This window comes from Cottoperca gobio, chromosome 9 (genome assembly GCF_900634415.1).
Source record: "Cottoperca gobio chromosome 9, fCotGob3.1, whole genome shotgun sequence".
Taxonomy (NCBI): Eukaryota; Metazoa; Chordata; class Actinopteri; order Perciformes; family Bovichtidae; genus Cottoperca; species Cottoperca gobio.
The window spans coordinates 26,676,323-26,694,002 of record NC_041363.1 but is presented as its reverse complement, the minus strand read 5'-3'; the positions used below and the strand labels follow the sequence as shown (position 1 = coordinate 26,694,002).

The 17,680-nt window shown below is 40.0% G+C and overlaps 2 protein-coding genes across 4 annotated transcripts in view; both read right to left on the bottom strand.

The window, feature by feature from the left end:
* The window catches only part of LOC115013208 (zinc finger MIZ domain-containing protein 2-like), a 29,730-nt gene extending 25,539 nt beyond the window's left edge, over nt 1–4,191 (bottom strand). The window contains 1 exon segment of the mRNA XM_029439275.1: nt 3,703–4,191. The gene's annotated coding sequence lies outside the window, so the exon portion shown is untranslated.
* A 1,727-nt stretch (nt 4,192–5,918) lies between these two features.
* The window catches only part of ogdha (oxoglutarate dehydrogenase a), a 34,473-nt gene continuing 22,711 nt past the window's right edge, over nt 5,919–17,680 (bottom strand). For all 3 annotated transcript variants that reach the window (XM_029438889.1, XM_029438886.1, XM_029438888.1), the window contains 14 exons: nt 17,519–17,647; nt 17,254–17,433; nt 17,021–17,173; nt 16,144–16,246; nt 14,982–15,110; nt 13,802–13,952; nt 13,019–13,146; nt 12,166–12,344; nt 11,193–11,264; nt 10,055–10,180; nt 9,407–9,479; nt 9,136–9,299; nt 8,538–8,692; nt 5,919–8,077 (listed from right to left, as the gene is read on the bottom strand). In XM_029438889.1, coding sequence (XP_029294749.1) covers nt 7,957–8,077; nt 8,538–8,692; nt 9,136–9,299; nt 9,407–9,479; nt 10,055–10,180; nt 11,193–11,264; nt 12,166–12,344; nt 13,019–13,146; nt 13,802–13,952; nt 14,982–15,110; nt 16,144–16,246; nt 17,021–17,173; nt 17,254–17,433; nt 17,519–17,647 — 1,863 coding nt within the window. In that variant the 3' untranslated portion in view covers nt 5,919–7,956. The remainder of the gene's footprint in view (nt 8,078–8,537; nt 8,693–9,135; nt 9,300–9,406; nt 9,480–10,054; nt 10,181–11,192; nt 11,265–12,165; nt 12,345–13,018; nt 13,147–13,801; nt 13,953–14,981; nt 15,111–16,143; nt 16,247–17,020; nt 17,174–17,253; nt 17,434–17,518; nt 17,648–17,680) is intronic.

The following is a 17,680-nucleotide window of genomic DNA, read 5'->3' as shown; positions in this document are numbered from 1 at the left end:
ATAGAGACTTAGCACGCTATGACGAACGCGACCAGCCGGAAACATTAGCATGTTTGTTTGATATGGTCAGAATAAACTGGTGAACTGAGATTAGTCTACTTTGTCTTGAAGTTCTGTGTGTGGGACTTATTACTGTTTACTACAGAACAAATCACTGAACATTATAGCTGGGTGATGAGTTTTAAGTACGTTTATGTGGATATTTTTCCAATAATGAAAACAAAGAGATGCAAAATCACATACAATTTTAAAAATTCAATAATCAAAACGTTAAATGCAATTAACTACCACCCAGTGGTCTCTGGCAGTGATGAACCTCCAGAGAATGATCAGCTGAATCGTCAGCTTCCCTCAGCTTTACGGAGCTTATCGTAAATTTCAGCTTATTGTTTATCTGTCCGGCACACAACTTTACTGTTCTGGTTCACTCTCACAGCGCCGTTTTCAGAGAAAGAATCTGTTTAAAAAAGCCAATGTACTTGACCTGCTCAGCAGCAAACAGACGCAGTCAGAGACTACCTGGTGAACAGATTGGCAAATTTAGCAGCTAACGAGACACATATTTCCCCCAGGAGTTGGAAGAGACCGATAACAGAGCTAAAAGAGAGAAAAATTGGAATTACATTCATCAGTGTTTATGTTTTAATACCAAATTACACTACCGAATATTACTGATCAGAAAATAAAGCAACTGTTGAACCATCAGATGACAGAATGCTGAATTAAATCAATAAAAGTATTGATGAAGAATGTTCTCTGCCGAGTGGTTTTCCACAAAGTAAACAAACAATACTTGAAAAATATATATAATTTGTAAATAAAATCTGTTATAAAACTTTATTACTATTCTTTTTATTTTTATTTATCTTTTTAAATCAAAGAATAAAAACTAACAAATGAATGAATGAACAGTTTTAAATAAAAAACTAAAATGTATGATAAACCAACAGCAGAGTCCGGTGACTCACTCAGTTTCAGGATTATTCAACATTCCTGAATGTTACTAATTCATGTTACTAATACTGTCATTAAATGCAGCATCATCCCCTTCATCAAGCTGATATCTGGATTTCATCTGAATGAAACCTGTGTTTCAACTGAAACTATGGGGTGTTTAATAAAACGATAACACATCACAGCAAAGCTCTCAGAATACTGCAGTATTTTTACTTTTACTGAAGCTTCAGAATACTTTCTCAGTCATTGGTTACCTGCAGGTGGAAGTTAAAGATAAGCGTTGTTGCCTTGATCAAACACGCACACACAAGCCGAAAAGAATACCAGCGTCGCTGTTGCGGCTGGGAACAATCTAGGGGGATACTTCTTCCTCTAATAAACCATCTTAGAATGTACATAAACAGTACAGACAGCAGTTTACAGACAGCATATTAAACAAAAAAACAGCCACTTGACAGAATTAGTTATCCACAGCCAATACACTCTACTGACTGACAATACAAAACATGTCTGGAGTCACTTTTGCTGGGCGTGTAGCTGCTGATAAAGGTCACATTTAATTGCCAGATTTGTGAATGTACTTTGGTATGACGTTCACTATGAGACAGAAACAGACAGAGAGGAAAACAGGAAATATTCAGTGCACTTCTTTCATGAAAACTGAAATACTGATTCAATTATGTTCACTTACTATTTCTTTATTTTAGAGCTGCAACAATTAGTCAGTAACTCAATCAGCTGGCACACAGGCACGCTAGCTGTTCTATTTGTCTTTACCTACTAAGTCATTATATCCACATTACTGATGATTATTTGTTTCCATTTTTTGTGAAAGCACCTATCGCATCGTCAAGTAGTGCAATCTCACACGCCCCAAAAACATGCATACTACAATAACAACATTTGAGCCAAACATTGTGCCTTTTTTGAAAACCTCAAAAGAAGCTTTGAATGTAAAAAAATTCATTACATTCGGTACAGCCCAACAACTATACTGTCTATAGTACTACTTATTTTTTAGTCTTTTTACACTCAATAATCCAAACTCACTAACCTTTGACCAAATAACTGAATTAAACGATACCAACTCAGCCAGACAACTTTTACCAAAAGAACCTGACCCCGCAACCCGGTGACACCCGAGTCATGTGACTGACATGATTACCTGCTGTCGCTATTTTATTAACCTGTTCCCCAGGGCTCAGTGGTGAGTCTCAGTATAAAACATTACTTCATAAACATTAGTATAAACATTATGAATGGATTTGACTGGAAATCAAAAATCTGATATTTTAATACTTATCATATTATTTTTTTTTAGATGTGAAATAACCACCTGTGCCATTATGTTGGAAAACTGTATAAAAATAGGGCACCTCTCACATATTTCTTGGGTTTGTCCACTCATTTTCGAAAAGAGGTAAAGAAGAAATCGACAGTATGAAGCAGATGTCCCCTTAGATTCATTGTTATTTTTGTACCTAAAGAGAGATATGGCACCGATCAGAGGTACATGATACTTTTACTGATTACCAAAGGATAACTGAACTGGAAGAATGCAAATCTATTGTATATGTATCAATGTTTTATTTATTTATTATATAGCATTCTATAATATTTTCTTTACTAATGACACATCAATATCAATCCAATCTTTTTTTTAAAAACAATGTCATGCATTTCCTTTACATCAATACCCCTAATAAAAATGTTGTTTTATTGAACAATGTCTTCATCTACACATCCTTATTTCTCTGCTCAACAAGCTAAACTGTATCCAACATTTACAATACAATAATAATAATAATAATAATAATAATAATAATAATAAGTGTCTGAATTGGCCTATACAGTTTTTAGCTTTTTGTTAATAGTTATTGTTGAAGGAAAGAAGAAAACCATCAATACAACAGCTGATTCATAACTTCTCAACAATAATGTCCTTCAAACAATCTATAATAATAATTTTAAAAAAAGTAAAGTATTATACACGTGTCAAACTGTGCATTATGTGTATAAACTTAACTGTTTTTTTACTGTCTGCCTGGCCTTCAAACTACCAACCCCTCCTACCATGAGCCTTGTGCACGCTACACACGCACGCGCATGGTATAATGTTATGGCTAATAATTAAAACAATAAAACGAGATAAACCGGGGGTGGGAAGGTTGTCCCCGTTATCTTGTCCTCATGTATCAGTTTCGGTGAAGTGAACCTCTCTTACAAAATGACAGAGTCAGAGAAGACATTTTGAGATTCCTTGTAGTGTTGCAACCAGGTAAAGAAGCTAATGCTAACATGCTAATGAGGCTTCTCATTGCTATATGGGTAACACCACTGTTAGCATTAGGATGCTAACGAGACGACAACAGTCAAATGAGTCTAAAATCAGACTCAAATATTCCACAGAACACAGTTATTCAACTTGTCACGAAGCAAGAACTTAAACGGCAGATACAGTGTGTTAAATGTACCGCGTTTATTGACATTGTATTACCATTTCACAGCAAGCTAGCCTGTTAGCATAGCTAGCACCAACTGGCTGTGACAATGGAATGCTACGAGGCTAACAGTTAGCCACCAGCTATCTTCTTCCTCCAACACAAAACATTAGCGAACATGTGGATCGACACTGAGCAGCCCGGTCGGTGGTTTAATTATCGTGTTAATTAAAACGTATTAAAACGGTATCTCACACACGGACACTGTGAGCAGAAATTTTGTTTTTCCACACATCCGACTTACCTCCTCTACTCCCCGGTGTCCGAGCCCTGCTCCGGGCTCCGCAGTCTGGGCTCCGCAGTCTGAGCTCCTCCGGGCTTTCGGGGCATCAAGGAACGAGCGCACCCAAAGCCACCACCACAACCGGGAGAAACCGGTTCAAATACGACCCAAAATACCCACAAATGTCCCGATAGAATCCTGCACGGAGGCCGAGAGAGATTCAACACAAGAGTCCTGGCTGTAACTCCAGCCAGCTAGCATTCCCTGCCGTCGGCCTCTGCGTCTGATTATCCGGCTTCAGGAGGCGACACCATCCCCCGCAAGCAGCTCCGGGATGATTTAAGTTGAAATAAATAGAAATATAACATTAATTACTACTGTTAACTGTGTGGAGTTTGACGTTAGCTTCAGTGTGTTTCCTCTGCATTGCTACCGGTGGAGAAATCAGGCAAGCAGGGGGAGAGGAGAAAGCAGCTCAGAGAGAGAGAGAGAGAGAGAGACACACACACAGACAGGAAAGGAGAGAGAGAGACACTCATACAGACGAGAGAGAGAGACAGAGAGAGAGAGAGACAGAGAGAGAGAGAGAGAGAGACAGGGAGAGAGCGAGAGACACACACACACACACACACACACACACACACACACACACATACACAGACAGCGAGAGAGAGCGAGATTCCTGCACTGACCATTTGCACTGGGCTGATCTCCGTACATAGACATGCTGTATTTAAAGGTTTGTGTTCTGTATACATTACAGAACACAAACCTTTAAATACATTTCTTAACAAAAAAATGTTTCAGTGTTTATACAGTTCTCACTTCTTTGTATTTGTATTTTTAACAGAAATGTCTATATATATATATATATATATATATATATATATATATGTTTTTTATATATACATGAATTTTACTTTTGTGTATCTTAAATGAAGAGTGACAAACGTTCTTTGTATAATTTCTTGAGATTTGGGGGGTTGAATGAGAATTGTTAACATAATGTGCATTAGACATATCACACATTGTAGGTTCTACACCTAAATTAAATATCTGGCATTGCAGATAGCATTTAGAAAAATGATATTAAAAAAAAGAAATAAAAAGAAAACATAATTTAACAGTTAAATATATAAACTAAATCACCTCAATGACATCCTGCTGGCCTTTTTCACAGGTTTCCACTTTTCCCCCAATGACCTTTAGTGAATACATTGTTTGCATTTTGTTTAAATAATATGAAAATAGTAGGGACTGGTTAGTGACGGATCTAAAATTTGTCAGGCGGGTGTGTTTCTGGTGGGGGTATTTAGACTCGTAGAAATCCCAACTACAACTAATGTGAACAAATAAAAAATCCTAAATAAATACATGTGGTCAAAAATCTAATTATAAATTCAGGGTTCGTACAGCTTTTAATAGCAACATTCAAGCAGTTTCAAGGTACACATTTCCAGACTCACAAAGCCTTTTTCATTACATCTACATCTTTACTCAGATGCAATTGCAAAAATGTAAGTTTACAGAATTAATTTATGCCCACACTACAGCCATCAATGTATATTTGACTTTGAATATTTAATGTACTTATTAACTGTGGGTTTCTTTTAATCATGATTATTATATTAAAATATGTTTTGGTTAACAGGAGTGATTGTGTAGATGAAACACCAGCATTTTACAAGGAGTATTCTAATTCAAGCATGTTCCTAAACTTGAAAACATAACGATTGAAGTTAAACATTTTCCAAACTTTCAAGACTTTGTATAAACTCTGTAAATAACACTCAAATGGAGGTTTTAGTTTGGAAGGTACATATCATGTGGTACTACAGGTAATGTGGTTAGAACCAAGAAAGACATGACATTTTCTTAAATTTAGAAAGAAATATGTGGACGGCAGAGGAACTACACTGGAACTGCTTTTGTCCTGATACAAATATAACCTATAAAAAAAACCTCATTTTAAAAAGCATTAGAAAAAGGGTCAAATGTACTCAAACACGTACACGGAAAACATTGTGTCCTGCAGTTTCATCCTACATAGTGTATGAGCATATTTTACAGATTGATAATTGATCATTATCTTATTTCTAATGCATATTAAAATAAAGGCAGCAGCAACAAAAATAACAAATAATGACCTAAAAAACCTTTTGGTATTTTGTTATTTATAAAATAAATGTAATGTAAATAACAGGACTCGCACAGTAAAGAGACGGAAGCAGCAGCTCTTCAGTACATACAGTATTCTTTATTGAATGAAGCAAAATAATGAAGAGAATTAAAATCCCCTATTATGAAAATAAATAAATCATTTTCTTTGTCTCACAGAAGCCCAGAACACCATCTGCAGCAGCCGATTTCATCTTCTGTTGTCGTTTTATTTTCTGTTTCAAAACCAGGAGATTTCATTTCCTGCTGACAAGAGTTCATTCAGCTGAAACACGAAGTACATAATAAAAACATGAGACGCTCCATTTTGGCACGAGATAAACGCTCGCGAGAGACAAGGAAAGAAGCCGAGGGGTTAAATCATAATCAGCAGTGCATTTGGTTGAGCTCATGTAGGGACGCCTGATGGTACAGACCGCTGCCATTTTATTCCCCAGAGATATTTTGTCAAAGTTAAACAATTAAAATCTCAATGTGCGAGTTAAGTGTTGCCATGGTGACACATTACAGACTTTTCTTTTTTTTAACAAGCCAACACACCTGCTGAAAGGCAAGAAAACCCTCCACCTGCTGTAGTGATTCCACTCACTGTTCCAGCTAGCCGGGCTCCCATTCGTTTTCAATGGGGAGCGCTAACGATGCTAATGAGCCATTTATTAAAAACTTAAAGTAAAATATTTCCTGCAATGTTTCAGGTGACGTAGAGATGATGGGGATGATGACGTGATAACTTCTGACCTGCTGTTACATAAAACGGCTGGAGTGTGTGTGTGTGTGTGTGTGTGTGTGGACGGAGGAAGGTGTGTGTGTGTGCGTTTGACCGTTAAACTCAGCTTCTCCAGTCAACTGATCTGCAGCAACTTTGCCTTCTAACAGTTTATTTCATGTTGCCTCATGTCTCGACTCAGACACTCGAGCCACGCGTGGCGAGTATTAAATCTGCAGCACAGAACATCAGACTACATTCTTGTAGTTCACTTTTTTTCTGTCATGCCCTCCTGCACAGAAGTCTGATGTATTTTAATCAACTAATACGCATGAAAATGCAGGTTAAAATGCTCAAACTGTCAGAGTGTTAAGACATAAACGACAAATCTCTCCCGTTATATTGATAGTGAATTTAACAGCAACATAAGCTTTGTCGTCTGTTGGATCTTCTCAATAACTATCTCTGTCCATCTTATACATTTGTTACCGTGGATCACCTTTAACTTGAGGCTCTTTGTACTTGTTGTCCTGTCTGGATAAATCATGTTGTTATTACTCAATGTACGAGTTTATATGGTTTACAGTATCACATACTTGATATCAGCAGTAGTATTGAGCCTGATGTATCCTGTGTTAAAGCATGTTGAGGCAACTTGTTGCTCAGAAAGTTGTTGTGTTGCCTGTGGTGGAGTTGAGTCCGATGCTGATGCTGTACTACTGAACACAGTACTAATACAGCACACGGAGTACTCCTATGACAGATGATGTTTGTACTGCAGTAGTACACAGTGTACTCCAACGCCACAGTACATCGATATACTAACAAATGAGTATATTAAAGTATGCAGTAATCAGCACAATGTGTCTGCTACATTAATACTAAATACTGGTGCCATAATAAACACACTGCAGGGCGGTCACAGGTTTACTGAAATAAGAGGTCAAAGTAACAAAGTTTCTTCAGAAAAAAAACTTGAATATTCTCCGAAATGATAAAATCTTCAGAGTTATTTCTCGGAATATTCGGTCATTTATTATAATTGTTTTACCTATAAGCAGTTGTAAGTTCCAGTCTATGTGTTGCCGTTTGTAACTGGACTTCAGTAAATAAACACAGAGTGTAAACTTAGTGATGTTCTGTATGTAGTACTTTTTGTAGTTGGGATAAAGTAAAGTGTGTACTATGAAGTATGCAATACTTGAGTACTGAGTAGTACACAATGTTTACTGACTGAAGTAAGCTGTGTGCAGTATTTGTAGTATGCAGTATTACAGTGTGTGTGTGTGTGTGTGTGTTGATGCAGTTTGAATGTCACAACTGAAACCAGGAAGGTCGGGGGTGTATATCAGGTGTTGCAGGTCAGAGGCCAGAGGCCAGAGGTCACAGGTCTACTGCTGATCTTTGAACGCGTCCAGGCCGAAGGCGTTGTCCAGTAAGCGCTGCAACTCCATCAGGTGAGCTTTCTTGTTTCCCGTCGCCGGTGCTGCAGCCGGACCTCTGCCAGCATACCTGAGACACAGAGAGGGGTCAAAGGTCAAATCGCCCTGAGCTGCCACTGATTGATACTTAATCAGGGTTCCTACAGCTTAGAGAAAGTTAGATTTAAGACTCTTGAAATGACACTTAAGACCAACTTCACAATAATCAAAACACTTGCAGCCTGGTACCGGTTTCAGCCAATTTTCTTATTGTATTTGTGTCGTTTCCAGCAAGGCACACACCTGCTCATCCGCTCTGAGCATCTCGGCCGCAAACAAAACATGTGTGTTGTTGGTTCAACTATCCTGATCTGCGTGACGTTAAATAATTTACCGAATGCCTCTCGAATTCAGTAAATTATTTAAATAATAGACGTTACTAATTATTATTAAAAATGAAACATAAAACCCTTTTTTTTTTTTTTAATGCCTTTTACGACTTTTTAAGGATCCGCAGGAATCCTGGTAATGTTGATGATAAGGATGATTACCAGACAGGTTTGGCTCTCTGGATGGTGGTCCTGATGCGAGGCTTCACGTAGTCATAGTAACCCTGGTTCTTGTGCTCCTCCTGACACCAAACCAGATCGGCGTTGGCAAAACGCTCCGACTCCGACTTCACCTGATCGAATGGGAACGGAGACAGCTGGAGGGAGAGGGGGGGAATATTATTTAAAGAGGTACTGCACACTTAAACATGTTTTTTGAGGTGTTAACTAAATGCTATGACTCTGCTGTGATGACACACAATATTGACATTTCTTACTAAATATATAAAACATTAATACATCAGTATTTCATGGGTTGAAAATGGTTTTAAACGCCATCAACTGTTTTAAATCAGCCCTTGCGAGCACAATGCTGACAGAGTCAATCGGGTGGGACTTATCTATGTCATGAAATTTATATTTAATGTTAACACCCTCTAATGAGAGGCCACTGAGCCCACTCCTGCCTCCCACATCCGCGCCCTCACCCCAGGAAGACAAAACGTCTCCTCGTAGTGAAACTGTACTGTACGTGACACCACACTGTTTGTGTGTTATTATGCGTTTGTGTATTTTAGTGTGTGTGTGTGTGTGTGTATACCTGCTCCATGCGTGCGATGGCCACAGTTGCCTCCATGCCTCTGTTCTTCCTCTCTTTGACCAGCTCGTAGTAGACCTTGCCTGTGCAGAAGATCAGACGCTTCACCTCCTCCGGACTCTCCGACGCCAAGCCTCCTTCTGGGATCAACCTCTGGAACTGAGTTCCTACAGGAGAGAGAGACACTGAAGGTAAGACTGAGAGCGTTTGAGGTCTTTGTTATTATTATAACCATTAATAATAACGATAATAATATTAATGATAATAATAGTACCAGGCAGCATCTCGTCAAAGTTGGATCTGGCCTCTGGGAGACGCAGCAGAGATTTGGGAGTGAAGACAATCAGCTGGAGGGACAAACAGGAAGTTTATCATCTCAAATCATGACTTTAAAAATAAAAGTCATTTAACAACAACAATACTGAAGTATAAAGAGCATTTCAGCAACAAAACAGAAACTTTATAAAGGAAGAGAATCTGTGAAGATTTATCAAGAGGCTCGGATCAGCAGTTCAGAGCGCAGGTTTTATTTAAGATTTGAGTGTGGAAACTGGTGGAGGAGGTTCTTACTGCTTCAGTTAAAGTAGTAAATCCACAGCGTGGAAAAGGTTTTAGTAAAAAAATATACTTTAGGTACCAAAAGCAAAAATAGTCATTCTACAGAATGGCCCATTGAAGAACAATATATCATATTATTTAATTAATTAATTATGATTAATATCATAAATTAATGATGTATTATTGTGTTCGTCACTTTAATGCTGCAGCTGGTAAAGCTCATTCTTATTACTTTATGTTAATGTTCATTTCTTGAAGGAAGACTAATGAGCTGAAAACTGGATGGTTTCCATCGGTGCATCTCTCGTTGATTTGAATTTTGTATTCAGAATTAAAATGAAAACTGTGTGTGTGTGTTTCTCACAGGCTTCCTGTATGGGAGGAGGATCTGTCGTCTGAGGACATGGAAGTAGTTTCCAGGAGACGAACAGTTCACCACAATCCAGTTACAGTCGTAGAGCTGTTGCACCGCAAAGTCCTCTGTGAGGGTCTGAGAGAGGAGGAGGAGAAGTTTTACAACAAACATGTAGAAAGGTCTCACCTGGAAGTGAAGGGTCATCTGTGAGACCCTAACTTACACTTTCATAATGGAAGCTGGGACAGAGGAGGTTTTTAAAACCACCACATGGAGACAAAGAGCAGAGTTTGGAGTTTATATTGTTTGTTTGTTGCCAAATGATCCTGTTTTTAAGTCATTATGGCAGAGTCATTTAAAACTCAAATACATTTTAAAGTAGTTATTTATAGTACCTATTTCTTTATTTCTAGTGATATTCTGAACCAGAAGTGCTGTTTTTGTGAATACTTTTAACAGAGACTATTATTAGAAACATTATAGTAAAAACACTAATGAATGAGGCCCAATAGTTATCTATCCTAAACACCTTCATTATTATGTTCCTGCTTCAGGCCAAGAAAGTGAAAAAAGACGGCCGGTCTTACAGATGCAATGTGTGGAGAAACTCACCTATGTGGTCAGAGGGAAACCCAAAGATTCTGGATACTGGTATGTATGACTGTATGTTTTATTATGTATGATATTAAAAAAACAATGAATATAATGTTAATGCCTTCAGAAATCTAATAAGTCTGATACTGTAAACTCATCCCCATGTGGGATTAAAGAAACTGATGGTTCAAACAAATAAAAATGATTATGAGCTGTGGCAACATTGAGAATGACATCTTCAGAGGACACACGTATCTGAGACACTCGGCGCAGTGAGGGGCTCAGTTGGTAGAATCTGGCTGAACTTAAAACTGCAGTACAGATCCACACTCCCACAATAATTGAAATTGTAGGCTGAACAATACGCCGTCAAATATGTAAAATCACACGTTGTCCTGAACAGCCATACAGTCGCCTCCTGACAGAGGAGCAATATATTAAAGACGCCATGACGTCTGCATGTTGGAGTTTCCTGCTGCAGCTTAACGACTCATGGTTGGAAAGTGAATTCTTGTGATCTCAAAGTGCTCAGAAGCCAAAACAGCAGTTTTACCGGCATGACGTCGGGGTCATCGTTGCACATCTGGAGGAATCTCTCTGGACGAGCTGAAGAATGTTCCGGGCCCTGCAGACACAAACAGTCACACTTATTAACCTCTTCAAAGTCTGACGGCAGGCCTGCTGCTATTCTGACTTTCCCAGACTCAGATTTAAAGTTGAAGATAATGGTTTCATAAGGAACCCAATGGGACCGACCAGGTGCATCTTGAAACAAGGAGCCCGTCTTATTTACCATGCTTTGTGGGCACGTTAATGTCTATACGACCAACGTGTTTATGATTCAATTGTTTACTAGAGCACAAAGTAATTCATAGATCTAGCCTCTTAATTTTGTTTAGAAAGTGCAGCGGATTGATGCATTCAAGTACGCACTAACGTTGCAGAACTGCTTTCAGGTCCTACGATGCACTTCACTATGAGGCTTACCCCCCTGGAGATTGTAAAGCTGCCTTCACATGGTAGGAAACTCTGTCTGCGCTCACCGCCAGGTGCGGCAGGGCCTTGAGATGAGATAAGATAAGCTAGTTTTAGTTTTGTTTCTATGGTTACCTACCCTGCATGCCTCTGCCGCTTCAAACAGCTGTTATCTCATTGGTTGCGCTTTGAGAGGCCAGCGGCAATCGAGGTCAAAGTTGAAATAATTAGAACTTTGAGCGCAGAGCTGTTATAGTGCTGATCAGCAGCTTAAGGCTTTATTATCTGATGTTTTAATGATTCTTTTTACTGTTTTTAGTTCCTTGTTTATTGGATATGTATTTCATAATGATAAGTTGAAGCAAACAAGTCTCTATAATAAAGCCAGAGATGTCTGTATTCAGCCTGTAGTCCATAATGTTCACACAAAGCTGTGATACTGACAGAAACACAGCTGTGTGTGTGTGTGTGTGTGTGTGTGTGTGTGTGTGTGTGTGTGTGTGTGTGTGTGTGTGTGTGTGTGTGTGTGTGTGTGTGTGTGTGTTCCTCACCATGCCCTCCATGCCGTGCGGGAGCAACAGCACGATGCCGTTCTGTCTGACCCACTTGGCCTGACCGGGACAGATGAACTGGTCGATGATGCACTGAGCCGTGTTGTGGAAGTCTCCGAACTGAGCCTCCCACAGGATCAGAGAGTTGGGACTCGCCATCGCAAAACCCAACTCAAAGCCTGCAGACACACAGAACACTATAACTTTAGTTTACAAGAAAGGATATATAACATTTATCTGCAGACAGACAGAAGGTCAGACATTTAGTTTAGAAGGAACTAGCTCACGGTCTACAAAATAATGTTAATGATTAACATTATATAATGTTAATCTGCAGACAGATTAGAGTGTTTCCCCTATATTCATGCACCGCCGCTGCTGCATGATGAGCGCTGCTGCTAAAAGTTCATGATCATTAATATAAATCATCTCCTCTCTCTTGTTTCACAGAGTGAAAGTTGCGCCTATTAGGAGTTCACACTATTGTGCCCTGGCCAAATGTCACACACACACACACACACACACACACACACACACACACACACACACACACTGGAATAAGGTAATAACAGGAATCGCAGGCAAACCAGCTTTAAAAGTGACGTATTTGCTTCTTAAATAAGTGCCGTGGTTCATGTGGAGTTCAAAAAGTAGCGGATAAATATTTTGAGTATTAACTGATAAATTATTAAACGTTAAATAAAGTGGTACATTTGAGAAGTGGTAGAATGAGCGTATGATGCAGTCGGAGAGCGGAGGCCCACAGTCTTGGTCTTTGAATAAAAGATGTAGAAACGTTTATCTGCAGCTCAAGAGAAACACTGAAGAAGCGGCAGCAGACGGTTGGACTTACCCAGGACTCCGTACTCAGACAGGGAGCTGTTGCAGACGGTGTACGGCGCCTGGTCAGGAGAGAGGTGGTTCATGGGAATGCAGATCCTCTTATCCACGTTCTGGTCATGGAGGACGTGATGACGGTGGCTGAAAGAGGACAAACGGCTTCAGTTTCAAGGACGACTTTAAGAACACTGAACTCTTCTTCTTTAGTTTAATCTTATCTCTTTCTGTCTCTCGGGAACTTAACAATTGGTCATCCGGAGTGTCACAAACCCTGAACCAGTAAGAACCAGCAAGAACCAGTAAGGGGTTTCCACTGTGTCTAAAAAACCAGAACACTTCAGTACAACCCCTCCATCTTCTCATTCTAATATAGATACCAAGCCATAATGCTATAACGAGTACAATGGTGAGGTACTTTACTCGAGTAAAGAAAGTGGACAACTCCAGTTCTGAGGTCTTAACACTTCTTTCCAACACTGAAGTGGAAATGTTGCAGAAATGTCTAAGGGAAATGTATTTAAACTATTCATATACATAATCTATAGTTTTGTACTCATGTTGTTTAGTTTAGATTACTGATGCTGAACAAGGCAGAAAGTGACCAGTGATTATCTTCACATGTAGACAGATTCATTCTGTTGTGTATTGCTGAGTGTGGCTGCATTTCTTTCCTCCAGAGTACCTGACCTTGGACTTAGTATTACCTCTTGAGCAGAGCTGGAATGTAGGTCCAGGAACAGTGGAAACAAAAACAGAAGCCGAGCAGTGGACACACCTGAAGTACTGGGGGGTTTACCTGAACGTGCCTCGCTCCACGTCCTGTCCCGACAGTCTGATGTGGGTTCCCTCCTGCAGCAGCGATCCAAAGGCCATGTACTCTCCCAGAGCCCAGTCCACGGTCCGGTTACGAATCATCTCGGCTCGGCTCTTCAGGATACGACTCAGACCTGAAACAACAAATCATGGTCACCGAGGCAGGATGCATCTTTTATCAGCATTTATATGATTGCAGAGGATTTACTGAACTTTCTATTTTGCATCAGGTGTAATGCAAAAAATTAATTCTGATTCATGAAAGAAAAACTTGACACAGTCCTGAGCTGAATCCTAAATCTTTTGATTGACAGATGATGTACACCACTTCTATGTGGTGTATACTGTTAACCTTCTATCTCCACCTGAACATCCTCTGTCTCCCACCCCTCAAGGGGGGGTGTTGGTAAGAGGTTAAGTATTTAAAATATCACATCCACTGATTTATGGACATGGAGGGAATGTGATTTGTTTCTTTATTACACTGAAGGTGAACAGTTAGCAGTTACACAAGGGTCAAACATTTTGCATTTGGTTCATCGCTCATGTTGTTTTGGAGATGTCCGAAAATAACTGTGGAAGAAATGAAACAAATAGAGTTCTAAGGTCCCTTGTTGGTACGTTACGGGTCATTTCTTTGAAGAACGTGAGATGGTAAGCAACAGATCGCTGGTTAAAGTGGCATGTTTTTGTCTGCTTTAACTTATTATGAAGTAAATGTTGACTGCACGTTGGAATGTTTGTAGAATAATGAAACCATCTTCGTTTAGATTGGTTTTCTTTAAGCCTCGTTTCCACCATGCAATTCTGTCAACGGGTACAAACTCCCGAGGGAAACGAAGGCTTCATTTACGGCACAAAGCCGAGGAAAACAGAATGCAGTGTGTCCTGCTCAGTGTTGCCAAATGAAAAGTTGTCTCTTGCCACATTAAAATACTGTTAGTAGCAAGTAAATAAGCTTCTGAAGGATCTGATGAGGGACCCTGAACCAGGTCAAAGGACTAATGGTTAGTGTTAGTTGTAGAAATCTCCTTAATGAAAAAACTGACGCATCTTGAAACTACAAGAAGCGCAACGAGAAGAAAAATGGTAGGTATGCATTTTTATGTTACCGTCATTGTATAATGTTTTGCCAATAAAGATGTATTCAAAAAGTGTCAGACCTCCGTGGATGGTGAAGTCCTCCACAGGGACGGACGAGGCCACACCTCCGATGTGGTTGAGGTTTTCCTCAGTCAGACCGGTCGAGGGGCAGCTCATGGACTTTGGCTGTCCGTCCAGAGTGAAGAAACCTGAACAACAAGAGTTCAACACGTTAACAGCCGCACAGAGAACCACAACCTCAGGTCCTCACCCAGAATGAGAGCAGGTTGCACATGTGTACCGCAGCTTTCTTTCTGCAGGTCTATTCATTGTGTTTGAAGACAGTATTCATAAAAAGATAGATGTAATCTTTTCCAATATTCACAACTTTATCTTCACTGCTGTCAAAAAACAGTTTGCTCTGCTGCAAGGGAGGCACGCACTGACAAGTTATATTCATTAAAGAAAGTTCATTTATAAACTCATTTAATCCCACGAGTCACTTTATTCTAATTGAGGATTTAGTTTGAAGATTTAAAAAAATATATAAAATATGACAACAGACATTTAAAACATTAATCGAAGCTTGGATTGTACATTTTCTTTATTTTGGATACAGATTTGGTGAAACGAATGTGCTTGAAGTATCCAGTTATCACACGTTTCTGAATCCTCTACAATCAAACGCTGATTAATCAGAGTGAACATAAACTAAAGAACGGAGGTTGCATTAACTGAATATTTCCCAATTATTCTCAACAATGATGGAAAGATCTGAAGGCCGTCCATCTTTTTGACGGATTAAAACACTGAAGAGCTACGGACCGCAGGCTATGGAGCGTCTCCTCTCTGAAGTGCCGCTGGGGCAGAAAGAGCGCATGCCGATAGTTTTCCTCCTGGGGAAGACAGTGCTTGCAATATCGGGAAATTAAATCCCATGTTCAGAGTCTCGCAGACTTTTGATTATAGTTTGTTATTTGGCACAAATGTTACCCAACTTCAAAACTTTGGCTGACGTGGCGCTGGTGCTCAGTCTCATGTGTGTCAGCAGACGGCTGCGCTTTATGATATGCATTTTTATCATAATATTTGTTTAATTATTAAAATGACAGGTAATAATATGATTATGACGTACATTTTTACAACCCTGTCCGTCGATATGAAGGACAACTAGAAAGACGCAACCCCTGCTCTGGTAAACGCTGCCAAGGAGTAAAGAAAGACACAGATCCCCCCCCTCACCAGGCCAGGGGGAGTCCAGCCAGTGCTTGATGTGGAGGATCTTCTCATCTTTAGAGCGAGCGTACGCTTCCTCACAGATCTTGTCATATTTGGCAATCTCCTCCTGCAAACAGACAGAAGAGACGACAAGAGAAGAGTTTATTCAGTCTTTCATCTCCCAAATGTCTCTCTGCCTCGTACGTTCTGACTGCACCGTACAAACTCCGCAGGAACCTTTCTGGAAGCATTTTAAGATGCGATTACTTACAAACATAAACCTTAAGGCATAAACTTTATTCACACACACAGCAGTGTCAGCAGGACAGACATTGTTTATTGATGCTTAAAATAAGATTTCAAACATGTAGTGTGACATGCTGACCAGTCGAGATGTAAAGAGCAGAAGTCTTCTTCACTCACATCAGAGTCATTTCAGAGACTATTTTTGGATTGATCTGGAATCTCACTTTGATTCATTTCAATATTCTATATGCAAAAATAACAAAACAAAAAAATCAACAACAAAAGGAACTTGTTCCTTAGTCAAACTATTTGGTCGAAAAGGAGCACAAAGGTCCTTTTGTCCTAAACGTCAGCTGTGCTAATGTCCAACAGTGACATTCATTTATCCAGGTCATGAACTTAATGTTCGCTGCTCTTTCCTCAAGAGCTGAAATGTTTTACAGAAAACTGAGGAGACGAGAAGTGAAACCAACAGCTGTTCTTACTTGGAAGTATCCTGAAGAAGAAGAAGAAGAAGAAGAAGAAGAAGAAGAAGAAAGAAGAAAGAAGAAAGAAAGAAGAAGAAGGAAGAAGAAGAAGAAAGAAGAAAGAAGAAAGAAAGAAGAAGAAGGAAGAAGGAAGAAGGAAGAAGGAAGAAGAAGAAGAAGATTGTTACCTCGTACTCCTGCCGGGTCACGGCTCCCTCTGCGATCAGTTTCTCTGCATATTTCTGCAGAACCGGTTTCTGCTTCTTGATCTGTTTGTACATCAGCGGCTGAGTGAACATCGGCTCGTCCATCTCGTTGTGACCCATCCGACGGTAACACACCTGCACGCACACGCACACAGGTAAATCTCTCACACGTCTCTGTAGAGTTTTTAACTGAAAACATGAGGGATGAAACTGACCAGGTCGACCACCACGTCCTTGTGGAACGTGGCCCTCCACTCAGCAGCCACCTTACAGACGTAGATGACGGCCTCTGGGTCGTCAGCGTTGACGTGGAAGATGGGAGCGTTGACGACTCGAGCCACGTCGGTTGGATACGGAGACGAGCGAGACCCACGAGGATCTGTGGTGAAGCCGATCTGGAGACACAAGGTTACTGCTCAGTCAGCTATCTGCCCGTTTATCACAGTGTGTGTTCGTTCTACGTTGGTTTGTGTTTGTTACCTGGTTGTTGACAACGACGTGCACGGTGCCGTGCGTGGTGTAGGATGGCAGGTCAGATAGGTGGAAGGTTTCATAGACGATACCCTGACCTGCGAACGCTGCGTCTCCGTGGAGCAGGATGGACATCACCTAAAAACAAACAGTCAGTCAGTCAGTCACTAA